Consider the following 26,967-nt stretch of genomic DNA (forward strand, 5'->3'; position numbering starts at 1 on the left):
TGGCACATGAAGCAGCAGGAGCCAGCTCCTTGTTACGGGGACCACGGCTCTGCTGATACCACAGGGGAACAAATTCCTCAGCACAGCCCGGGACAGGCGTTTTCGCTCCCAACACCCACAACTTACCGCCCCGCCATTACAGGGATGGTGGTGTTGTGAGCAATGGAAACTGGGCAAAGCTGCTCAGGGGCTGCAGCGGGCAGGCACAGCACACACTTGGTATGCTCCTTCTCCGCGGTTCGCAATGCACGTGAAATATGAACAAATTTTCAGCAGAGAGCTTCCCATTGAGGGCTACCCTCCCACCGACGCGCAGTCTGAAACCAGGGCAACTACACCAGTAACAGAGCTGCAGCGTCTCTATGGGACTGCGCAGAGGTGCCACCGAGCAGCATCTTGTTTACACATTCATGTGTTTTTCCTACCTTCCCAGATCTCTAGGGTTCAGCAAATGGCACGGCAGTGCTTGACACTGCTTCACCCTTTTACCATCTTGGCCTTCACGCTGCACAACAAGTTGACGTGGCCCAAGGGTCGCACAGGCCCTGAAGTTCTGCACAGAACAGCACTGAGACAGAGAGGGGCTTCCTTCTCCTGTGTCTGAACAACAAGAAGCTAGAATAAAAGCATCCTCACTGAGACGAGTGAAACCTGCACCAGGTGAAGCAGAGGAGAGAGCTGTTCATCCATTACAGCACTGAAGAGCCGCCTGCCATGAAACCACGAAGGCCCTGCTGGCCACTGGGCTTTGCCTAGTGCTGAGGAGGAGAAAGCTGTCTCCCCGGACACATGAGGAACACGTGAGGAAGTTCTTGAGAAGACAGAGCAAAGATCTTCACTGAGGCAGGAGCTACCCTCCAGAGGATGCAACATCTCCCTTTTATACCACTGAATCTACATGGGAATGCTTTATGCAAAGTACACAACCATCTCTGCACCTGCCAACTACATCACTCTTATGGGACAAAAGCACTTCAGTCATATTTATGCTTCTCATCCTTGCCCTCTGCAGACAGAACCAATGTCCCCATGTCTTCCAGGGAAAGATGCCTGCAGAAACCTTCCACGCAGACGACCCAGCTCACTGAAGCATGCCCGGTGCTGACTCACACCAACGGGCTGAATCCTTTGTCCCTGTGCACATGGACAGAACTGCAACCCTCCTACGAATCTGTCCCCAACATGAAGATGGTACCACAGAGAGGAACAGTCAAACCAAAAATCAGGTGTTTCTAGAAGAGTAAGGGCTCCAGAGTCAAAAGGATCACACTGAAGATAGGACTGTGGCCAGACCTGTGGACATTTTAGTGCCCACAACCCTCAGGGCAGCCTGCACTGAAGTTCTGGCTATGAGCTGGATCTTAATCAAAGCCTGCAATGTCCTTTCTGGAGTTCAGAGTACGTGGATGCAGACACAGCTAAAGCTATCTGAGGGGGGTATACCTTATAAATGAAGTGTGCCTGGTCTTCTGGCAAAACAAAAAAATAGGAGTGCCTCTGGAGTATGCTCTTTTGCCCACAGCATCTAATTTTCTTGGGTCCTGACCTAAAGGCTTAGCTTAACTAGACCTTCAAGTAATAGTCAGGACCATCAGAGTCAACGTAAGGTACATAATGGGAATTCAAGCTCTTTCTCAGATTCTGGTACTAGGTCTATTTTTAGAGGTGCAGGCTTTAGCATGGGTAGGGAAGTGCCAGATGGCCATAGCAGGCTCTGTTATGACCTCACTGATGGACAGGGTCACTTTAACAGAAGCTATATGGTGACAGACATCCAAGAGCACATATGTTCACACTGCTCGGTGTGCAAAGATGCAAGAAATCTGACATCCTGCTGAAGAGGCCCTGAAATGATATTCAGTAGTCCCCACAGAGAGTGGAGAGCAGTCTTCCCATGAAGGAATCACGCCTCTGTGACAAGCTGCTCTTTGAAGAATGCCATCCCAACACCCAGCCAAGAGAGGGGATCACAAAGAACAAAGAGGGGAAGCTGGCAAGTGAGATTTGTCCCCCTGCAAAAGCTCATTGCCAAGCAAGGAAACCCACTGACAGCACAACCAACCTGGAACTTGGTGCCAGCTACGGAGAATGGAGATTCTGGAGATAGGGGCATGCACTGGGCACCTCAGTAGGGCGGTGACCCTGCAAGTAGCGCAGGAATTACAACCACAGCAAGTCTGGGGAGGATCATTTGTGTTTCTGTCTGCCGATCCTCAAATATTACACTCCTGCTGCAGAAGGAGAACTGGGATTGGCACCAAAGACTGGGGCGCTCTCATTCTGCACAGTGACTTAAAAGACTTCCCAGATGGGAAGGGTCTGGCGGAAGACCTTTCAAGAGGATGGTTTCAGGGAGGCTTTGCACACTGGCAAACAGCAGTGGTCAGTGCAGATGCTCTGAACAAAGAATTTGCTAGAATAGGCTTCATTTTTTTCCCTCAGCAGCGGGAGTATCAGAATCATCACACCACTGAACTTAAGGAACACAACCTCCATGGATTTGCCTAATCTCCTTGGGAGCCTTTAATCTGCACTAACTGCGGCAATAAGATCCACAACTGCGTGCTGTGTGGAAATAGCTCATTTTGTGGCGTTAACCTTGCTGCCTAATTTCATTGACTGTCCCTTAATTCTCATGTTTAGACAAACGACGAATCACTCAACTTCTCCATACTTTCTCAGACTCCCATTGTATTCTCCTGACAATCTCCCCACATGTGCCTCTCTTTTTAATTCATTCTCTCCTCATCTGGAAAGTCTTGTGGCCCACCGCTGGCAATCTCCATCTGCTGTAAAACTTGCCTGCTTATTTATATCCTTTGCTTTTTATCTTTCAACAAGTTTGGGTTTTTTTTTTTTTAAAGCAGACTTTGAGAAAGCCTACTTAACAGCTTTTTGACAGCCCTCGTACACTACATCAATCCTTGTCCCAGTGCTTGTTGACTACTTCAAAGACTTGTAGGACATCTAGTGGGCTTCCCCCTAACAAGGTTTTACAATAAGGAAGAGTCAATAAAATACTGCTTTATTCTAGCTTTCACTAATTTGCAAGATGAAAAAAAAAAAAATCAGACTTACTGGTCTTTATATCCTGGCAGTGGTGTTTGTCTACTATAATAATGAAAAATAATGCAATTAAGGCTAAACTCTTTAAGCAAGACTTCTTTATTTCCCCTCATACAGAGAAAAGATGATGCATACTGACTATGTAGTTTTTATTCTAGTGGTAACTACAGGAGATGCTGAACAACAACTATGAGAGATGAGTACCTTAAAATTAGCAATTCCAGGTAAGAGTTCTTAGCCAGGATCTTTTAAGGATCTCACTGATGATCTCTCTGGAATAACATTTTCAGTAAGCCCTGGAACACAGAGCAAGTAACTGAGGAGCAGAAGAAAGCTGAGTCAGTGGCAAGTGTTTCAAGGACAAGTGGGGACGACTCTTGTAGCTATGGCATGAAAAACTGACATCGATCTTGAGGTACATGTTAAACCCACTAAGAACTTGATTATTTGATTCGGTCGCTAATTTTGATATTATTGAAATGGGTCACCTAGACCTTAACAGCAATGCTGTATCATGTTTTACCTTTGGAGCACATATCACAAACCAATTACAAAGTTACAGAGGAGATCTAGGTTGCCTAAGGGAAACCTAACCTTAACCAGTGCTCTACGCTTTACAGCGAGATACCCGGCCCCAGCAGGACCACCCACACTACCCGGGTTCCCCGCATGCTTAATGGCAAGACAAACACTACCGATGGCCTCCGACTCGGACCCCTCGAATCTGACCCCTCGAATCTGACCTTGAGCTGCCTGAACCAAGAAGCTTCCTGGAGCAAACTTCAAGGGCACTTTCACACACACACACGCTGTGATTCAGACTGTCCAGCCAGCTCTGAGGACGGGCACCTAATTAAGAGGCCTCTACCATTCACCAGCTGCCCAGCAGCCTGAAGCTGGACAAACATTTGTTGCAAGCTCCAGAAGATAAGAAATGAAAAAGTTAACTGAGAAAAGCAGGGAGCTAGATATAGAAAGGATTTGTATCATTTCTTTTAAGCCTGTTGAGCTACGGAAACAATGGGAAGTGCATAGTACAAAACAGCGCCAGAAGATATTAGCAACCAAAAATGACACAGTTGCTTAAAAAAAGTCAGAAATTCTAACTCACTAACTCGTCTGAGCTAGTATCAAAGACAGTGCCAGGAATGAATACAACATAAATCAGCCTGAAACAAAAATGATCAGAAGACACTAACTACAGCAACTTACATAGCATCAACAGACCAGCAGAAACTTTACAGAGCTGGAAACAACCAGCCTGTGGTCAAGCATTCAGATGGCAATAAAAAGGACTGACTTCTGTCAAGAATTCTGGAATAAGCTACAGGTAAGCTTGAGTCCACCATGTGCAGAGTAGTGCTTTGCTGAAACAAGAGAGATGCAGAATTCAGAATTATTCCATTCAGAGCCTACAGCCAGCACCTCCTCTCCTCCCAGGCTACCAGAAGCAGCAGTGCACATCTTTGTTCCAGGGAGCCTCTTGTTCTTTATGCTCTGTAATGTCCATAAAACTATTCTGGTGAGTCCAAATTCCTTCTGCAGGACGCCAAATAGCCATGATGTGGGGTTTTTTTCAAATTAAGTAATGCTACAGACTTTTTTTTTTTTTTTACAGACCTAAACAAATCAGCCCAGAAGAAACCACTTCAAGCAACTGCTTTTTTTGCATTTCAAATTCCCTTGCTTTCTGAACAGTTCAAATGTCAGCCTGAGTGCTTTAAGACAACCACATCCTTAGTCCTTGGAGACATAGTACAAGTGAGATAAACAGGTTAAGAGTGCCAAGGCATTGATAAGAGGTTCATAGGTAACTGGCAGGGGAAATCGCGATACTTTGTGCTGTTCCTTGATACACCCTGCTTGACCTCAGTACTCTTATACCCATCCCTTTAAGGAACACAGGTGTTCAGTTCATGCCCAGAACATTTGTAGAACCTAAACCTGATCACTAAACTACTCATGATACATCTATGGCTTTGTTGCTAAGTGGTCAAAACAGTATGAAGTGTTCTGTTATGGGAAATGTTAAGGAAAAGTGAACCTGGAAAGACTCTAGTATCAAAACTTTTAAGTTCCCACTTTGAGAAGGGGAAAAAATCAGAAAATCTAATAGACATTAGCTTTAAAACCTAAGCAGCACCTTGGGATATTCATAACACTGACCTTTATTCTTGACCGCAAGAGGAAGCTGCCAGCAGACCAGCAGATTAATTAAGATGGGGGGGAAGTTCAGAGAAACAAAGGGGATCAAGGTTAAAGGCAGCACAGCCAGAGAGGAAGCCTAACGTAAGCAGCAATGTAATGGGAGACAGGATCAGGCTTGGAAGGAAGTCAGAAAAGTGAAAAGAGAAATCAAAAGGATTTTTAAAATGCTGGTATAGCAGTAGCCAGAGGACTCGTTCCCACCTCGTGCATGACAACTGATGCACGTTGGATGGAAAAGCAGCTTTGCTTGGAAGGCTGGATGGTGCACCAGGCCCGGGGAAGATGAGAGGTTATCTGAGCTCTTGGAAGATGGATTTAATTTGCATGCTTTTCCAGCAGCAGCTGGCTGGCCGTGTCAATCAATGCTCCAAAATCTACAGCTCTATTGTTATCAGGTCTTCAGCCATTTCTGCCCATGCTCCCGTGGATTCATGTGCTGCATGCATAACTCCAGCTGGGACAGCAGTCAGCTGCAGAAAGCTCAACACACGTTTCCTGTTCTGTCAGGGAATTGTCATCTTATGAGCAGCCAGATGGGAAGAGTCATCTCTCTCCAGCCAAGAGACCATGGTAAAAGCAGACACGTTTCATTTTAAGCTGCAGATCTACTCTTGCCACCACTCTTCATGTGGAAGTAAACAGCTAGAAAGATAGTACAGGAGATTGTGTCAAAGGCTTTGATAAAAGCCAAGGTGTACAACAACCACCAGTCTCTCCTTGTGCACAGAGCCAGCCACCCCAATGCAGAAGGCCATCAGGCATGCCAGGCACAATTTGTCTGTGGTAAATCCATGCTGGTCATTCCATGCTTTTGTTCCTCTGCTTCCCTCGCTCCTCCTGTCCCAAGCTCGGAGCTTTCTTCAGGTTGCCTGTCTACCCGGGCAAAATCTGAGTACTGAGCGCACGCTGGCTGGGTCACGCACGATGACTTGGTAGGCAGCAGGCCAAGAAGGGTTCCAGCTCAGTTCATGCTGAAGTCTCTCCCCAGGATCATTAAGTGTACGGACTAAAGGAGGCACTGAACTCAAAGTCAGAAGGTGAAACGCAGGGAGTCACAGCAGGGCAGTTTGCAGCACTTGCGCTGCTCCCCAGCTGCATCTGGCGTGCGAGCCGTCACTCGGTATCCTCCGAGAAAGCCACCTCCGAGCTTGTCACCAAGTGCAGGTGCTCATCATGCAGCGCCGAGGTGCAGATCCGCTCCCAGTGCAGCTGCAGTGGAGCGTTTGCATGTCCATCTTCTCACTGATTGTTCTGCAACGCCACATTGAAGAGCTGGAAAAGTGAAAGAGGGACCTTCCTTCCCACAGGGGCTCTCGGAATGGTGCTCCAGCTCCTGAGGCTGGGCTTGTGCTGCTTTGACTCCCAACCTGCTGCGCCAAGGCAAATGCCTCCTTAGGAACTCCTTCCCCCCACACAGGGACTCTCAAAGAGCCCGCTCAGAAAAGCCGCAGTGTTCAGACTTGGTGCTCGCTGCTCAGGCAGAGCTTCTTTCCAGCCCTGGGAAGTTTAGCTGACTGAATTTTTTCCCTTCCTGCTGTCCATACTTCCACTTCTATTGCAGTCTTTCTTGCAAAAGCAAGGTATTTGTCAAAAGCAATGATTGCTAAGTTACAACAAGGTACATGGGTGCTACATGTGAACACCTACAACCACCAAGACCCAACCCATCCAAATGGCCACAGCGGACATCAACAGCATCTCGGCTGCAGGACTACAACCCCATGCCATTGCTCTACACACCATCCAGTCTCCCTGTGGATGAGGCTATATCCCCCATTAGTTCAATACCACCCCAGTCGGATAGAGTTCTCCAGAGGAGGATCACCATTGGTCAAGGTAGACTCCGTAACATACCAAGAAAACAAAACGAGAAGGTGGAATAGATAACCTGTGCCTTCACATGCAGGACACACAGAGATAAAGTTATAAAATGGGTACCATAACAAAACAAGCCGACCTCCCCAAAGGCTGGTGCAGACCTCCAGGAGGGAGACGATCAATTCACTGCAGGAAATGAGAGAGCTGTATTTCACTAAGGTACCAAAATCCTCCACAATCCTCCTCCTCCTCTGCACCCTACGCATTTACATCACCTGAGGTTGGCATCAGAGACGAGTGAAGAACAACAGTGCCCTCTACCAAAAGAAACAGCCAACGACTTCTGCAACCTCCCGTCCTGAGCCCAAGCAGCCAGGACAGAAACAGCCCTGCTCTCCGAAGGAAGCGGGGCTCAGGCTGGGCTCTGGACGATGTGGTCTGGGTTCAGACCACTGGGGCCGAGCATGCACACCAACACTTCATCCTCCTCAGCGGTGATGCGTTCTGGTGCCTCTGATGTACCAGGCTGGAAAATACTTCTGACTCTTACACGACACGGGAATGGATGATTCAGGAACAGTGATGCTAGTCATTTTTTTTAAATCCTGTTGTTATACCATCTGCTCCTCCAATATCTATGCTGGCCACTAGGAGAGACAGTGAGGGGACAGGCCCAGCCAACAAGATGCTCTCACTATTAGACTTGTAAATAATGTGAAGTACCCAATAATTGTTATTACAATTTTGAAACATTTCTTACACAAGAAACTCATTTCTTGATCAAATGGTGGTTCAAGCTCCTAATTCTTTTTTCAGAAAGCCTTTCCACAATGGGAAGATGCGGTAATACTTCCGCCACCTCCACTGCTACCTGCAGGTACCAAGGAAGTAACTAAATACATGCCCGTCATATGAGGGGGGTGTATTCCACCCTTAAAATTATTTTCCTTTTCTCAGAAAAAGATGAAATGTCAGAGACTAAGTCCACTAGGAACTCAGTTAACACGGTTTCACGTATTAGTAATTTAAATGCTATGACGATGGAAAACTGGACATCTTGCCACAAATAAATGGGCAGACAAGGAGCAGTAAGGAGAGATCTCTGCCATGCAAAACAAACAGTTCCCTGGACACCACTGACTCCCACATCCTTCCAAAGGAATCAAAGCAAGATAAAAAGGAAAAACTCCGTTAAAGAAGATACTCGTGCCACAGTTATTGCACACCCAGGATTAGCCATAGCTCTTAGTCGGTCCCAGCCTCCCACAACATGCTCTCCAGTCCCAACCACAGCCGGCATCGGCGCCTTCCCGGTCTGCATGGCTGTGCCCCTTCGTCTCCCAGTGCCGAAGTCCTGCCCAACCTTCAAGAAGCCCTGCTCCGGAGAGCTGGCCTGTCTGCAGCGTGCCCACCTCCTGGCCCTGTAACCGTCTGAACCGGGGCACTGCCAGAGCATCCCAAGTCTCTGCTGCTTCTGAGGGAGGAGAGCGCTGTACGTCCCTGGACGGTGGGGAAGCAGCTGCAGGAAAACCCAGACCCCATGTCTGCAAGTGCTCTTCAGCCCACCAGTTCAGATGCAGCCTAATTAAGTTTGCAAAGAGCTTCCCTACATTTCTCTCCGCTAAGGCAGACTTGTACGTGGAAGCAGATAAACAGCACAGAATGTTTCCTAGAGGAGACGGTACAGCATCTCTCCAAACAAACACTACTTGCAAGAGGCAAATAGTAGCAAGGTGATACCCAACAGTCTTGGATTTCTACCAAGGCCGGGTTCCAGGCTTGCAGTGCACGGGGGAGCTTATGCTCCGTTCTCACACCTTCTCTCAGTCCACGGACGAGTTACTGTGACAACAGGCTGCTTGCACATATGCATCGAAGCATTTAGCACATTCTGCTTCACACACCCAAACTTGTCCTTTAATTTCTGGGTGTCACTTCCTGAGAGATCAGCATGCTCTCTCAGGAGTACAGCAGGTGAGGTCTGTTCCACCACTGAAATCAGGTGGGAGAGACAGTCAGGGTCTGCCACAAAAGGTAATTCTGAAAAACGCAAGGGAGTGAGGGTCAGGGGAGAGAGACATGATAGCTCAGCGTGAAATGAGCCCAAATTGGACACTGACACTACCACAGGACTGCCACATTTCAAGGTGTAATACATAAATGCATGTTTTACAGTGCCTGCAACCTATCCCAAACAGCTATTTTGTCTTAACTACAGTTACCAAATGTTCCTCTGCAATTTTAACCAAAGCTGCAGGTCCTTCTCACAACATTTCCCTGGACCACAGACTCAGGACTACTCTGTAACTAACCCAAAGCAAGAATGAGTTGTATTCAAAGCGGAGGCACAGGCATTCCAGTGCCAACTTGAGCAGAAAGTTGTCCAACAATTGACAAACTAGGTCCCGAAAAATTAATACTCGTATTTAATTCCGTATTTTGCAAATACTCCCTAATGATATTACTGAGATTTGTGTGTGCAAGCTTAGCATGTACAGAGTTACAGCCCTACAAGACGCTACTCAATGCGCATCCAAGAAGGGATCCCAGCGTTGAGGCTTCGGTTCCTCACCAAGCACACGGAGGCTGCCCACACTTTGAATTTCTCTTATTAGAGCAGCACAGCTCCCAACAGCAAGCATTTGCACACAAGGAGAACAAGACCGATGTGAATCCAGTTTCCTGCAGACAGTGATCAGAATGACAATCAATTCCAGATCAGATGTTAACAGCTCCTTGTGCCATAGCACTAACACCTCCCACACGCTGGAAATGCCTTGTACGAGACATCCCAGGCTCACATCTGCCTTGTTCGCAGACACATGACGCTACAGTCATCTCCTGAACCACTAATATGCCTCCTCTTGTTGTTTCAAGAAGTAAAATGTTAGCGTGTTACCACCAAGAAGATTTTCTGTTAAGTGCAAGATCCTATATTTTATCTTACTGAATTTCATGCTATTTCTGTTATGCCAACTCATCCAGCTCTGAAAGTGAAATGTTCTCACCTCATAAGACGTCACAAGGAAACATTAGCAGTACATTTCAGTTTACTTTTGGCCACAGCTATCAGTGAAAGCATTTAACAGGTGAAATTGTTAATCAGCTAGTGACAGATGACAAATTTCCAGTGCTCCCCCACATTTCCTCCAATTTTACTAATAATTTCCCACATGACACTCCTGAAATCCAAGCAAACTGGAACAACGGCATTTCCTTAGCCAACACAGTCAATCAATCTCCTTTAGCACAAAAACGTTCCTGGATAAACACCGTTCTGTCCTACCCCTTTCCCCATCTTCCTCCATCTCTTGCTTCCTTCAAAATCTGTTTTAAAGACTTTTATCCCTGTGAACTCAAGAGCACCTTAACCGGGCTTGCCCAGAGCGCTCCCAAACACAAGGTTCACCGTTACCTCATTGAAATCTTTGCGAATGTACCAGTAATTTTCCCTATTATTTTTTCAGAAGGCTGGTGTCATTTGTTTGTTGGGGCTACAAGGGCAGGGCTGCCCCCGGAGGGAGGTGGGCCAGGAGCCCAGGAGACCCCACAGCCGCAGGGCAGGGGTCTTGCTGGCCATGACTCGAGCAAGGCCAGCAGGACAGACCCAGAGATGGTGGCCAGGTCCAACCAGGAGTCCAGCTCATAAGGCCCTGCACAGCAATGGGGCAGGTCTCAAGACAAGCCACGAAGCTTATGTGGAGGTCGGGCTTAAGGCCAGGTCTAACGATCACTGGGCACGAGGCAGGTCTGAGGTCAAGCTGAGAAATCAGCCCACGGGTCAGGATTTGGATCAAGAGGGCCCACGGCCAGCCATGGGCACGACTATGACTGGAGACAGGGTCTCCTCCAACACAGTTCAGGCAGGGACTGAAAGCCACAGCTCAAATAGAGCTCCTGGGACCAGCGGTGTGGGAGGAGACCCAGGTGAAGCTGGTCAGGGACATTAAGACATATTGGTGTCCTCAGGGCCCCGATACTGTCCTCCCCAGCCGGCAGTATCAGTCCTGCCACAGCCCATCCATCCAACATCGTGCCTGTTTTGACAGGGAACTGTTCTGGTAGATTTGGACCTTTACCTAATCAGCTTTGATCTTATCTCATTCCTATTGCTTAATAGCTCTATATCCTCTTTCCTTACTCTTTTATTTGTACAGCTGAAGAATCTACTATTACTCCTCTTAACGTTCTCAAGGTCTAGCTCAGCCGAGTTTTTGGCAAGTTGCTCTTACATTTATGTTTTCAGATCCCCCTGATACAGACTTTTTTTTGCAGATGAATCCCAGCCTTTGTTCTTTGAGAGCTTTGCTTATTCCTAGAGGCCTGGGGACAATCATATTTGGATTCCCTACCTGCAAGATTTCTCTTTTGCCAGGAATACGTATTAGGGCAGGTTTTTGTAGCTTTGACTGAAAATAGTCCCTCAGAATTCCACCTCTATTTTAACGCACTGAAGACAGTCGATTCCATTTACTTCACTACATTTTTCTCCTGTATTAAATATAAAAATCTAGACTCTATCCTTATTACCAGGATATCTTACACTATCATTGTCCAAAGCAATGTAAAGGTATATGTTTTTGTCCTATCTCTCTGTTTCTGCACACACACTCATGCATTGCACACACTTCCTACCCTCAGTTTTACCCTTACCTTTACCTTTCCTTAAAGCACAGACATGCTGCTCCAGCCTGTTCTCACCTGTTAACAGCTGTTGGACCGACCAAATCACTTGGCTCAGCATCTTCCCCTCTGCACTCATGAGCTGGCATTTCTATTCCAAATACCTCAGCCTTATCTCACTGGCCACCATCACTTCAATCAGCAGAGAAGACAGCCTCTTCTCAGAGCAGTCTGCTTGCTTTGCTGTTGCTTTCACCTGTCCACCTGCCTCCTCTCTTGTGCTCCTTTAGGCAAAGATATGTCAATGTCTATCTGATTTTCCTCCTCTTGTACTAAAACTAGCCATTCAGATAGCAGCCTATCCAAATAATTTCCTGGTTTAAAGCCACTTTGATTTCTGAGGGACCAGATGTTTGGGTAGAGTCCCTTGACCAAGCGCTCCTTCTCTGAACACTTTCAGTAGCTGAATAGCAGGTGACTTACCAGCAATGGGAACCACAACTCCCATGTGCCTGGGGCATCACCACCCCAGGCAAAGGGCTTTAGCTCCAGCACAAGCCACAGGGGCATGTGCCTCCTTCCCTCGTTGATGATGCACATCAGGCAGCTCACGCTCAGTGACCTGGTACTCTCTAAACCCTGAACTACATGGTCCTTGGGGACATGCTGAGGAGGAGAGGAAGGAGAATGGGAGGCAGACATACATATGGGCTGGACATGCTGAAAAACACTCACTGACAAACCACCTCTTTTTCTGTTTCATTTTACTCAGAGCCCTACATGCATTCACACTGTGAAAGACCATCTTCCTGCATCACTTGGAGACAGATCTGCAGTCTCTCAGGTACAAGTGCTGCCCACCCATGGTACCTGGCCACATACCCAGGTGACTCTCCACAGCACCTCTGCAAACATGAATGAAGCTCCAGGTGGCTACTTGACAAGCAGGAGTGGGAGTGCAGTCCCACCGGTCTGAAGTTCCGCCAGTGCCTCTGCTCAGGGAGGCAGAGACATTCCTGTGCAGAATCACTGCTGCACCTTGAGATCTGAGGGGAGGCACTCCCACTGCCCAAAGGCAGGTCTACACACCATCATCTCGTTGTGAATCTAGAGACAAGGAGATTTGACTAGCTGGTGTTTGCATGCAGGTTCTTACACCCACGGATCTCAGACTACCGACAGCTGGGAGGACCACTTTATGAGCTTGATCCTCTATTGGCAGAACAACAAGGCCTGTTTCAACCACATGGAAGGCACAAAAAGATTAATTCCCTGAATCCAATAGAAATGTCACACCACTTTCAGCAGGATATAGGGTATGGTGTTAGAGGAGGTGCAGAGAGGAATAGAAGTGTATAATGAAGTGATGGGATTGATAACTAGAACTGGGATCTCCTCTCGGGATGTCAGGATGATAGAAGAAGGATGAACTCCATGGGAAGATGGGCAAAAGCAGAGTTCTCCAACTCAGTAGGGCCAGAATAAATAAATTTAGAACATACAGAAGGTTTGAGTTATTTACCAAAGAAACTGTATTTAGGCTCCAAAGGATTTCAGTTTCACGGACAGGAGATATCTAAGGAGACCCTCACTGGGAAGTGAGAAACTTAAGTTTCTGCCTTGGGGCCTGTAACAGAGGTGGGCAACAGGACATCTTCCTTCAGAGTCAACAAGTGCTGCAGTGTCTACGAACTGGGACCTGGGAGGGAAGTGCTGACCCAGAGGCACCCTTAGAGAAGAACTTGGCTCATTTAGGTAGGTCAATATGCAGCTCATGCCCTTTTCCCTCAAAGCATGAAAATACATGCAGGTTAAAGGAACATCCTAATACTGTCTCCAAAATGTCAACCCTGAAAGTTGCTCTCTCTGAATTTCAATGAAGATCACAATGAATTTCCCGATCTGCTCTCATCCTCGTCACAGTCATCTGCAATCTGTTCCAACAAGAGTCTAGTCAGGTATCTGCCATGCAACCCTGCTACTTTCCTCAATCAATAAACACAGTTGGAGATGTCTGCAAGTCTGATGTGGCTTTGTTCCCCAGCAAAGTATAGTCAGGCCAAACCCTTTCCACCAGTGCACAGCCCAATCAGCTGTTAGGCTATACTTAAACTCAGAAGGTAGACACTTGCCTTTCTTTGATCTTGATGAGAAGTGGCAGAGCAACATCATGTCCATACAGCTAAACTTTCTTCTGTGCATAAACATCACGGCCTTATCCAAACTACCTTGTGCAAACAATCTGTACCTGAAAACTGTGCCTGAGCTTTGTCTGGAACAGTAAAAGTCGGCAAAAGCCAAAACCACACTAGGGGACATGCCAACAACTAAACAGTATGGACAACTGGAGGAAAACGCTCATACCTCTGCTTCAACTTTAGTATCTAAGCACCATCTGTTTTTCACATTTCACTACACAACTTCAATTTAACCCAAACACGTAACGTTCTCCAAGAAGGCACCCAGCAAACCTGAACTCCTGGATACAGGAAAGGCTTATAAACCACATCAATTAGTCTATTCTCTTTTTTATTTAGCATCACAAAAGGACAGGGCAAACAGCCCCTGCACACTGAAATGGCTCCAGAGTACAGCTCCAAAGCAGCACGAGAGGGAGGAAGGTGGAACCTTCTCAGTGGAAGTCCCAACTCATCAGATCTAATCACCCCAAAAAAGGAGCAATATCCCATTCAAGTCTTCACTGTCATCAAGCGTTTCCCATCAGCACAACAGAAACACATTTGCTTCACTTCTAATGAGCCCAGAGTACAGCTGAGTTCACAACACCACTCTCAGACAGGAGCCTTCTCTGGCCAGGAGAGTGGAAAGGCAGGGGTGACCAGCGCAGTAAGATGAAGCACATACAAAGATAATTTGAAGGAAGAATACAAATGAGCATTGGGAACACAATCTGGAACTGCAGACTGGAGAGCTAACAGCTGAACCAATTCAGAGGCAGGGGGAGAAAAGCTTTGCTGATTAGATCCTGCAGTGTGCAGGTTCATGCTGCTACCAGTGGAGTTCCACTGCCACTACACCCTCCATGGCCACAAGACCAGGTCCCAAAGGCACCTAATATTTCATCCACACTGAACCGACATGCAAGTGTCCCAGAGCACATGTGACCTGCCACATACTCATCACAGCAGACACAGAGTTAGTGGCTCACTTATGGAACCCAAGCATCCTGTAAGGAGATGCCTAAGGGTGCAAACATATACATTTAGAACTCTCAGGAAGGACTGGGATTAGAGAAAAGACAAGACTTTATAAGTGGGTTCAGGCTTCCAGAAACTAGTTAAAACTAGTTGCTGTGCAAAACAGAGAAGTATATTTTATTGATTTTCTTTTCTCTTCTACAACTTTGTTTCCAACTTCACAATCAAGGTTTAGCTCTCACTTACCAGAATCCACCTGTGTGAATTTTAAAGCTCATTTAATATGCAAAGTGAACTTCACTGAATCTGTAAAATCAGGGCTACTTCCCTCTTAAGTAATACATTGGAAGAAAAAAAAAAAAAATCCAGATGTTCTCTTCAGTTGCTTTCCACTGGGACAAGTTCAGGCCTATCAGAAGTGCTTCCCACCCAGTCCTCAGGCTGGGAGAGGAACGCTGCCTGGGCAGCTGTCAGTGGCAAGGGGTAAGCTGTGGGGATATACCCCACAACAGCAGGAGACCCATTAAGTCAAGACCTCCAAGAACACCGTACTGTTTGGTGCACGCAATCCACAGCTCCTCCTGACACCACTGTTCTCCAGGAACAGCAAATTCCTGTTAGGTGGTGACTGGTACTGGAGACTGAGGGTCAGGAGTGCCAGGGCTGAGTCACAGCCATTTTTAATATTTTCTGTTGGACTAGAACACACACATGCAAATTACTGTTTTCTTTTGAAGTCTCCTAAAATGTAATGCGGGTTTGGAGGTTCAGATCAACAGTCACTCTCTCTTGCTTCATCACTCACTGTTGCCTGCAGAATACCCTGCCACTGCAGCAATCTCCGCAAAAGGGACCAATGATTGCTCTCCTCACAACAGTACCACACACTTACCATGGATCAGCGTGTCTGCTACTGGATGGTAATGCACTCAGTAACATTAACCAACACCTTGAGATATAATTCTTCAGATGCATCCATCACCCATTGCAGAGAATGGGCAAACTCAGATACTGCTAGAAATTTAAAATGAGTACTTCTGAATTTCCAGGGCTGTCCAGTGCATCTGCTGAGAGACACTCAGGTCTAAGAAAACAGCTTACCTTGCCGTGGATCATACTGTCGCATCTGCACCTCCTCAACGCATTCTGCCGGGAACCAGCCAGTCCTTCCTTTCACGGTTCCTTCCCAAAAGCCACCTTCGCCAATACTCAGCACTGTGGGAAGAAACAAACAGGTACGTGAGAATGAGCAGGGCTCCCAGAAAAAGGGAAGGCCGGAATGACCATCATATAGTGTTAACGCAATGGAAAGACAAAAGGGCAGAGCACAGAAAATTTGTCTGGGGTCAGGTGTCGTCTGGAGGAAGAAAGCACCTCAAGAAGCCTTCAAAAGCTTCTTTCACCCACATCCAGAAGAGAGACAGTGTCGACAATGGCCTTCATGCAACCATCTGCTGCGAAAATGAAACCGAACTGGTAGCATCCATCTTTGTAAGAAGGATTGTTAATGGGGGACCCAGACATAACATAGGCTTTGGTAAAACCATTTCCTGGAAACATGCTACCTACTGCAACTTCTGACATCCTCAGATCAACAGAGAAGTAACAGCCCCATAAGGAAAATGAGGTGCAGAGAGGGAAAGAAATTGGCCAAGGTGACAACACAAGTCACTCTGAGTGCTGGGGTGTCCTGACTGGCCTGTGTTCAAAAAAACCAAGAGCTGTTTCACTCTAAATGACACAGCAAACAGGAAGGTACTTCACTGTCACAGCAAAATTCTCCCAACCCATTAAGCCTTGTTTTTACTTGCTCAAAGGTTAGAGAACAGAAAGGAAGTCTTGAAATGTGCTCAGAAGATTAAATGAATTCAGAGTCAAGGAGATTTTAACAGAGAATCATATCAGGAGCATCCTCATTAAACCAGGGAACTATCAGCTTGAACTCCTCACCAAGTGCCAGCTGAAAAAATATGGTTTTCAGGTAGCCAGGATACAAACTACTGAAGAGCTACAGACAAAACCAGCACTTGTGATTACACCTGAAGGATGAACTGGGGTCCAAAGCAGACTAGCCAGCACAGTTCAAGGTTACAAAACAGTTTGAGGTTTCTGCTATGAAAACCATTGCCCGCAAATGAATGTTTGATGTCAGCTGTCATCTCCTAGTTCCCTGCAACTGGATCCCCCACACCTTATGCTAGCAGGCTCTGCATGAAAGATCTGGATTGTTTTGGGACATTTAAAAATGCATCAGATATGACCATTACATTTCCTATGGCCTCAGAGAAAATGACTGCCATTCCCAGAGCACCCAAGAGAACAAAAATGTACAGTGCAAGAGAGAAAAAAGGGAGGTGAGAATCATTATAAAATCTTTCTGGATATTCCCCAATTATATATTATATCCAGAGTGCCTGGATATTACCCCTGTTTTATCCAGAAAATGGCTGATGCGCACCTCTCACTTGAATTCAAGCACTTACAAGGCAAATTAATTGCACCATCCTGATCCAAGGAAGCAGAGAAGGAGAGCAGTTACATATGTTTTCAGGTTACTGTGGCTCACACCGCTTTCCTAACTCTTTGTAACACAGTGGTCTCTCGAACAGATTGTGAATTAATGTGTTTGATGTAATCTACAAAATGCTACAGATCAAGAGAAACTGCTGCACATCACCCCAAAGTGGTAAGCTTTTGATACATCCTTTGAAAAATATAATGGTGTAGCATTTGTAACAGCAATTCATTTGACATCCAGACAAAAAATAAACAGAAGAATCAGCATTCTGGGGGCCCTGCTGTCAACAATCTCAAAAGTATTCCCTCAGCATTATCTGGATAACAAGTTCTTAAAAACAAGCCCACCACATCAAGAGATCCCCTTCATTATCACAGAGATGTGGGGTTCCTTGGGACTTGTTTTGAAACTTCAGGAGCCGTTATAAAACCCCTCGGTACAGAGAGGGGACTCTAAACTGGATTCTTAAGCTCCTCAACAAATCCCTGGACAACAGGTGAAGGAGAAGGCTGACATCATGCCTATTTTAAACTTGCATAATCTTATCTTACGCTTTTTTCCTATGGCTGTTTCTCCAACTTTGTAATCGTGACTTAACCTTGTGGCTTTGATAGCAGAAACTTCATCTTCATTTTAAGCTCGCCTACGATCTGAAACATACTCAAGTGAATGTGACAGTTAAAGAAAGAGCCACTTCTCCCAGAGGCAGAGACCGCAGGTTTGCAGGCAAGTCTCGGGACCTGACCCAGCACAAAGGCAGTGACCTTGGAGGCTGCTGGATGCTCCCTCCAACCATCAGGCAGGCCCCCATAAAAGATGAGGAGCCTCCTGTGGCTGATTACCGAAAAGGCCCTTTGGCAACAGTCTGACAGCGATGAGGCAACCAGCAAGCACGGGGAAACCTTACTGTCTTGTTCTCCTAAGGCTGCACTGCAACCAGGCAGAAGGAACAGAGCTGATCAGCAGTTATTCAGCACTAGATGCAAGAAACCACCAAGCAAATGAGACCACTGGTACGACATGATCCCCAGCAATGAGATCTTCAATCCTCAATAGGAACAGCGCTTGAGATAAACTCTTTGATAATAATAAAATTTATACCACAAGGCTATGCAAATATCCTATGGCTGTGCGTGCTGTCAGAGCCACACAAACAGCAATTATTGCTCATCTTCAGCATAGCACAAGGATTCTGCACAACTCCCAGTATCCCAACGCTCCTCACTTTTTTACCTATCACCTCAGAACGGGCTGGGCACTCTGCAGAAAGCACAAAAATGCCTGGTTTGAAAGGGTAAGCCCCCAGTCCCAAAAAGCCATCCTCTCAGATTACCTCCCCATGAAGACACTTCCTCCTACAGCTGAAACACGGTGAGGCATCTATCCTGAAGGCCATAAAGGGCCGTGGAGGCTAGCATGCTTGACTCCTCTCTCCTGGATGTCTCTGCTTCACTGCAGCATGGGGAGGCAGGGGGGAGGCAGAAGCACTGCGCTCAAATGACTATACTGCTGCCTGTCACCTCTGCACCATCCTGCTGTCCTCCACTACCCCCCAGCATCCCTCCCTGCACCTTCTTCAGCATTCAGGCTTCATGGGTGTTAGCTGCACTGCTTTCTGCCCCAGCTGGTAATCTCTACACAAATCACTATGTAATTAGCTCTATTCATTAGTGCAGTGGTGCCTTCCAAGTCAAAGACCTCTGAGGAAAATGGTTTCTTTTCTCTTTTCCTGTTTTGATCCAAAATATCAGCAGCCCTGACCACACAGGAGTTCTTGTGCTCTTGGTACGTCCATCGAGGCCAACACCTCTGGGAAACTCACTCCTGCTGCTCCTGGATGTTCAGCACCCACCCCAAGCAACATGCAGGGCTGGAAGGGAAAGCTGTCCTTCCCAGGTAAGGCAGACAAGTGCCAGTGTTGGGAATACAACATAAGGCTTAACTCCCAGTTGGCAGATATACGGGACTTTCAGCTCAGGAAAAAAAAAGCGTGCGATTACGCACATGGCAGCACACCTTACCCCCAACATGGACCACAGTCCTACCGCCAGGCTGGGATTTCTATTGCTGGTAACTGAGTGGACAACTCTTTCTCTCCCCCCCCCCCCCCCCCCAATCAGTTAACAAATAAACACCTGAATTACTATGGTATTTGATACCCTGACTGGCAGAAGGCACAGACACATCCACACTCTACCAGGTGCTGCTACCTTTCTAATTCAGCTCCCTCCCAACGCTTCACAGACAGCACTGTCAGATTTATCCCTGCACCCACCACAATAGTGCCCGTGTGTCATTCATAGCTAAATCCAAACACCAGAGTTACTAATAAATTAAGCACTGCTCCATGCCAGCCAAAGCAAATTCCCCAAAGAAGAGGAACTTCATGATTGCCTATATCTAGGCATTAGTCCTATAGGAAGCAAGGGAAAAACAAACAAGCAAGCAAGCCTGATTTACAAGCCAAACAGGAGACTCATTTCAGTCTCTTCTCTAGATCTTTTCTTGAGATGCAAATGCTCCTGCTGTCCAAAGGTTATGATGTTGTCACAACTTGGAATAGACCCAAATCCCATAGCTTATTTCCACTGCTCTCGTCCATGCTTTAGAAGCTCTGCTAACACTTCCCAATGGAAAATTTCCCTCTTCTAGTACTTTGTGTTTCTAACTTCCAAACCAGCCCTCTGTGGAGCAGAGCTCATGCAGCTCTCCAGAGCCTTCTGTTCTTGTATTGTTATGCTTGGCTCTTCAATCACATAGTAATCCTTTTTAAGATTTGCTACTTCTGGAGGATTGGAAGGACTGAAGTTTCAGCCTGTCTGGCATCAAGCTGAACACCGATTTTAAGTAACAGCAAACTGAGTCTATTCTAACGAAAAGAAAAATTTAAAGTTGCCCACATTTCACCAGTTTGTCTCTGAGGATGTTACATGAGACAACATAAAAACCTTGCTTAAGTCAACATTAACAGCATCCACTGCTCTCCCCTCATCCAACAAGCTAGTCACCTCACTGTAGAAGGCTGTCAGCTTGCTTAAGCGGGATTTCCCCTTCACAAATCCAGGCTGGCTACTCCCAATCACCATCTTGCCCTTCATGTGTTTGGAAATGGTTTCCACGGTTAGTTGCTCCATCACCTTCCCAGGGATCAAGGCGAGACTGACAGCCTGCAGTTCCCCACACTCTTCCTTGCCCTTCTTGAAGACAGGAGTGACATTTGCTTTCTTCCAGTCATCACGAACCTCTCCTGGCCACCACGACCTTTCAAAGGTAATCAAGAGTGACCTGGCAAAGCCATCAGCCCACTCCTTCAGCACTCACCGGTACATCTCATCAGGCCCATGGACTCGCATATGTCCAGTTTGTTTGAATGTTCCCTAACCTGACCCTCCTCCACTGTAGGTATGCCTACCTTGCCATGAGCTATCCCACTGGTCTCAGGGACCTGGGATTGCTGAAGCCTGGTCTTACCAGTGCAGGCTGAGGTGAAGAAGGTAGGTACCTCAGTCTCAGTCAGCTCACTCAAACTTTTCTTGCTGTATAAACACACAACTTCTTCAGAAATGAGGTACAGAGAGCATGAGCTTTGGGCTGGCAGGGAGAGGAGCAGATGGGTGCCAAGGAGCTCTGAAGCTACAGCAATTCATGCCTGGCAGACCGAAAGGACAGCACTCAAAGCAAGCAGCTTGGATTCAGCTGGACTTCAACAGGGCCTGACTTGACACGTGGATGCCATCTCTCAGCAGTCTCTCCTGACAAGTCACTCCAAAAGCCTGTTTCGTTTTCAGGCCCTTCTCCTTCAGCGCCAGGCTCAGAACTCACCTGTGACAGCCCTCCTCTCCCGTGGGGGCCTTAGACCGAGTGGGCAATACCACAGCAGCCAGGAAAAAGCTGGCGCTGACAGGAGAAGAGAAATAAATGGTCTACTGAGGACTACGAATCATTGATGCAAGCTGGGCGAGTCATACACACAACCATCAGCTCTGAAGGTCACTGGTAATTTCAATAGCTATAAACATGGTAATGAGGCGTATACCGAATCATGTTGGGATGCGCTCATGAGATGCTTAAATATGCTTTGAAGAAACTAACAAACAACATATAATGGGAAAAAAAATTCTTTAATGAAGGAATTTATAGCTAATCAACTCTTGATCCCAGGCCCTGGCCAGTCAAGTCCCACTGCCATTTCCCAGTGTCGTGCTATACCGCTGTTTGCTCCATGGCCTGCACAAAGAAGCCCAAGTGACTGCCACATTCTCGAGTTGTGTTTGCCTGCAAGGATCCTTTAACCTGCTGCTACAGGACCCCGAAGTAAAAGCACCGCAGCAGCTGCTGAAATCATCTTGGCTTTCTCTCAACCACTCCTGAGGGTGCTCTTGCTGGCTACCTCTCCACTCTCGTACCAAATGCAGACATTCCTACCTTCCCCTTTGAGGCACAAATCCACCTTCCACTGCTGTTCTACCACAGACCAGTCCCTACTTTCCCCCAGCCCATTCTCATCTCCAAACATGTCTTCCAGACCAATTTATGCTGCCTCCTACGCACTCCACTGTACCTGCAAACTTCTCCCTTGGGGAATCCACTGTAGCATCCTTCAGGTCTTGTGGAAAATTCCCTACTGAAATGATGCTTATGGAAGCCAGCCAGCTGCAAATGACAAGGCAGTTGTCCTAACCAAAGACCATGTTTTTTCCCTTGTGTTCATTCCATTCATTTCAATCCCATTTAATCCTTAAAGCCTACATATAGAATCAGCTCAGCAGTGTCAGCTCTTTAAGACCACCTCTTTGCACCCCATATTTGCATTGCCAGCTGTTCTACTGTTTGACTCTACAACCTGGAGTTCCAGGATCTGGTCCTGCCTCTTCTCTGTTGCACAGCACAAAGTAGGTCTCCAACCTGACAGGACCCTAGAAGCTACCAAGATATGCCTTTTACATGGGCTAGCAACGTCACAGGTGGCTTGGACAGCAGAACTCTTTAGTTTGATCCTACTACCTCTGTTCCTCATGAAGCTCCCATTTTTCTTTGCTTCATAGGTTCCAAGACTGAAAGAAATGAAAAAAAGAAAAAAAAAGCCCCAACCTAGAGTGGCTGTGGGTTTTCCCTTTCTTGAGTCCCCTACACACTGATATGTGATTGCTCCTTTTCAGAATAATCCCAGAAACTGCCTTCTTACACAGTCTCTCAGACACAGATTTGCCCCATTTGATTTACTATTGTTTCCTCCCTATTAGAAATGTCACTCCTAGCACCCAAGCTGCTCATCATTTATTCATGAGGCTGGGCTCAGGCCAACCCTCGTCTCATTCACTGCTCAAGCAGAATCTTCCTCTTCTCTTCTGTCTCGCAAGACAATTTCCCTCTCCTGCTCTATTAGTGCAGGGATCCCTCTGGCACGTGCTGAGGACGCAGCAGCCACTGGGCCAGCTCCCATAGTGTCTGCTCATGAGGTATGGTCCCCATCTTGCTCTGAGGAACAGAGGATCTCTTGTCAGCATCAGAGGTTTTCCCATAAAGGATGCACCGCCGTATTCCTCCTCCTAGCTTCTCTGTGTTGAGTCCCAAGGACAACACCGTGCCTGGAGCGCAGCACAGCCCGCAGAGCGCTCCGATTCCAAGTCTTGCTTGAGAAGCTGCATGATCCAGCCACCGGCATCTGCATGGACTCAGCTTGAACCTGGGCTGCCTACAGACCCCTTTGGCCTCTGCAGTCTGTGGTATCTTTTAAGAAATGTTTTGGTTGTTATTCCTGCCTAAAGCCATTATTACAAGGAGAGATGAGAGCTGAAAGACTAGGATCCACCAGTGCTGCAGGGAATATGCCCTAGAAAGGTTTCTCCCAAGGGCTACCTGTGGGGTCACCCATAAGCCATATGAGAAGGTCTCCTCCTGGCAGGCAGTGTGAAGTGGCAGCTGTTGGAGACCTGAGCCCACCCTGGGGCCTCTCTACACTTACAACAGTGGTGCCACAGTAGTTTTCTCCAACACACCCATCAATTTACTACCTCTGTTCCCAGATGCAGACGCAAGATGGGTGTGTACCAGAGCTGCTGACCAATTCCACGCACCAGCCAGCTCTCACATCGGGAGGTCCCATTTGCACTCCTTCCATTTGTCACCCCAGAGCTAATGACACAGATTCAGAAGTTCACAACATACTGCACCCATCATCTCTTCCAGGACATTAAAATCAAGCAAACAAGGGATTCCACAGTCAAGCACATGTGACCGCTGTCCTCACTCACAGACAGCACTGCGAAGTCCCTGATAAGGGCAGAAGCTGAAAGGACCCTGGCTATACCAGCATAGCTACTGCAGCATGCAAACGTGACTTTCTAGTTCAGATTCTGCTGTGCTGGCGACAAGTTAATGCATGAAGATAAAGAACAACTTAGAAGGCAACAAGGAAGACTCTACAGGCCCTGCTTCCCAGTGTGTAACACCCTTAATTTCATTTTTCATCAACCCTTACCCATAGCTCTGGTCATTGTCCCTTCAGACTCCCACACTGAACTCTGCTGAGGTCCGTCAAGCTTAACTCCCCGCCAAGGTTTTCCACTTTCTCCAACAATGTCACCAAATCCTGACTTCTCAGCAATGCCAAGAGGGGCCTTGCCCTTTCCAGCACTCCTCTGCAAAGTGGCACAGGCAGCATTTGAGGACAGTCCTGGTACTCCCTGTGACCTTCCCTAATGCTCCAACACAAACCTGCTTATCACAGCTCTCTCTAGGCCACTCTGGCACCGTTCAGACTTGCCCTTTCCTTTGCCGAACCGGGGACTGCGAGACACAGGACCCCAGCGCATTCCCTTCGATGCCAACCCGCTGCAGCTCCCCATCAGCCACGCTCACGCACTGCACCTGGATCTCACCCGCTGCCATGTTTGTGGGTTTTCTGTGTCCTTGGGAGCTGTCATGGCCAAATTCCCACATAACAGGTTAATTTAGTTTCAGCCCCGAGTGGCAGAAAAACATCAGAATTCAAATCTTATGTCTCGAGCTACAAACAAGGGACAAATCCATTCTGCTTATCTATTAAATGACTATCAGGAAGCCATTTGGGGGACAGATACAGAATCTGAATCCGGAGACTTCCTAACTTTGTGATAAGGCACACCTCAGAAACCCAGAGGCATCATACCATGCCTTTGCAACAGGCAGCACAAAGATGTGTGCTGACACCCAGAGAGGGGTATCAGACCTGTGTTTCACAGACCTTCCCCGATCACTCTGATGGAAAGGACATCCTGAAGCCACCCTGACCATGAAAGATGCCCTCCATGGTGAGGGAGAAAGGCAGACGCAGTGTTCGTGTTTCTCTCAAAACTAATACATGACTGCAAGTGGCATATCTGCAGTGCTCAGTAATCCATTAAGATGATCATGTAGGACCCTCATGCTAATATCACTATTGCTGTCCATATGCCACAGGGCTTCAGGGCTTCCTAAATCCCTGGGCGTGCAGGATTACTTGCAGTTTCAGATTAGCTACGATACACAGCTCCCAAGCGTGGCTGAAGCCATAAACTTGACTGCATTGCTAAGATCTTGTCCCAGCCTACATCCAACCCTACCCCAGCAGCGTTGGTCCCTAGAAGACGTGTTACAAGTAAAGACAAACTCCAGAAGGCTACAAAATGAAAAAAAGTAGAACAGGTACCCTGACCTCACTCCACGACTAGATGCGCATCACACCATGGAAACACCACCACTACATACTTGTAATCCAAGATCAAGTCAAGAAGAAACGGGTGCTTCTGTCGTTGTCGTGGTTTAACCCCAGCCAGCAACTAAGTACCATGCAGCTGCTCACCCACTCACTCCCCACCCCCTGCAGTGGGATGGGGGAGAGAATCGGGGAAAAAAAAAAGGTAAAACTTGTGGACTGAGAAAAGAACAGTTTAACAGGACAGAAAAGAAGAAACTGATAACGATAACAGTAATAAAATGACAATAGTAATAACAAAAGGATTGGAATATACAAGTGATGCACAATGCAATTGCTCACCACTCACTCACTGACCCATGCCCAGTTAGTTCCTGAGCAGTGATCCCTCCCAGGTCAACTCCCCCCAGTTTATATACTGGGCATGACATCACATGGTATGGAATACCCCTTTGGCCAGTTTGGGTCAGCTGTCCTGGCTGTGTCCTCTCCCAGCTTCTAGTGAGAAGCTGAAAAATCCTTGACTTAGTCTAAACACTACTCAGCAACAACTGAAAACATCAGTGTGTTATCAACATTCTTCTCATACTGAACTCAAAACACAGCACTATCCCAGCCAAAACCAGGACAGTCACACACAGATCTCTAGGCTGTTTTATTCCAAAAGTTTCCCAGCAAACAAGCAAACTTTGCCTCAACTTGTGCAACAACTCCATGTCCCGGACAATCTCTCATGTAACCTCGGTGTTATACAAAGCACCCAAATCTGTTTGAGAGGCTAACATGGAGATGACATGGCCTCTCCACCACACTCTTCACCTTCATGTTTTTCACTTCTGAGCCACTGCCGTACTCGGGACCCAGAAAAAGGGACGCTGCCAGAACCACACCGACAGCACAGTTTTGCTCAATGTCAGCTGTAAATTACTGTTGCTGAGCTCCAAAAAATCATCAGCAACTGACCCATTTTTTTGGTCAAGTCCCTCGTCTGAGCAGCAGTATTGTGCTGTGACCTTCACTTAGTTCCAGAGCTTATCAGGCTCTGAGTTTCTTCCTATTATTGTTTTCTCACACTAGGAAAGGTTTCTCCTCCTTTCCAGTTAACTTGCCTGTGTCTATACTGAGACATAGTCAAAACTGGAAGTAAGCCAAGCAATGTACACTTTCACATGATTTTAAATCCTTTGCTCTGAGGCCTGTTAACTCCCAGCTCAACCTTAACACTGGAGCTCAGCCTTAACACACTGCCCAAGGGTATGCATGTAGTCTAGTAAGCCTGAGCACATACCACACGCACAGGCTACATATTCTCAAATGCACAGTTACTCACACTCTTGATACCCAAATCCCAGCATTGTTTGTGAACCAACCCTAGCAGTATCCTCTGTCCAGAAGAAGCCCACCGATTGTGCCATGCAGGTCTTGGGAATGTTAGACCTGGGAAGGTACAGTCTCTAGTACCAGCATAACCGAGGCTACAGCCTTCCTAACTCCCAGAACCGGGGGACTCTCAAACCCTGTTATCTGATGAAGTTCACAGATCCCTGATGGGTCAAGCTGTAAAACCCAAGGCAATTCTAGAGCCAGTGAGCCCCCAGTATATGCCACAATAGCCCAAATTTTCACTCTGCACAGCTGTTTTATTTGTTATGAAATTAAAATGCAACTATAAAAGCTGATTTTAAATGCCCCATCAAATTAATAAACTGATTGCGTACTATCCATCTGGCAGATGTTGCAGGGTCCTTTCATCACAACGACAGATTTCACTTGGGTTTATTAATAAAAAACCAAGGGAGAGACAAGTTGGCAGTTAAAGCAATTAGGGAAAATAGGAAAGATTAATACAGGGCCCCCAGATCAACAGAAAAAATGGTTTGTCCACCAGCCTCATAAACTTC

General features: G+C 46.9%; 1 protein-coding gene across 1 annotated transcript in view; it reads right to left on the minus strand.

Moving 5' to 3' along the window:
• SHANK3 (SH3 and multiple ankyrin repeat domains 3) overlaps positions 1 to 26,967 on the minus strand; it is a 363,156-nt gene that overhangs the window by 127,887 nt on the left and 208,302 nt on the right. Inside the window, 1 exon segment of the mRNA XM_052788728.1 lies at positions 15,975 to 16,088. Coding sequence (XP_052644688.1) covers positions 15,975 to 16,088 — 114 coding nt within the window.

This window comes from Harpia harpyja, chromosome 6 (genome assembly GCF_026419915.1).
Source record: "Harpia harpyja isolate bHarHar1 chromosome 6, bHarHar1 primary haplotype, whole genome shotgun sequence".
In the NCBI taxonomy this organism is placed as follows: domain Eukaryota; kingdom Metazoa; phylum Chordata; class Aves; order Accipitriformes; family Accipitridae; genus Harpia; species Harpia harpyja.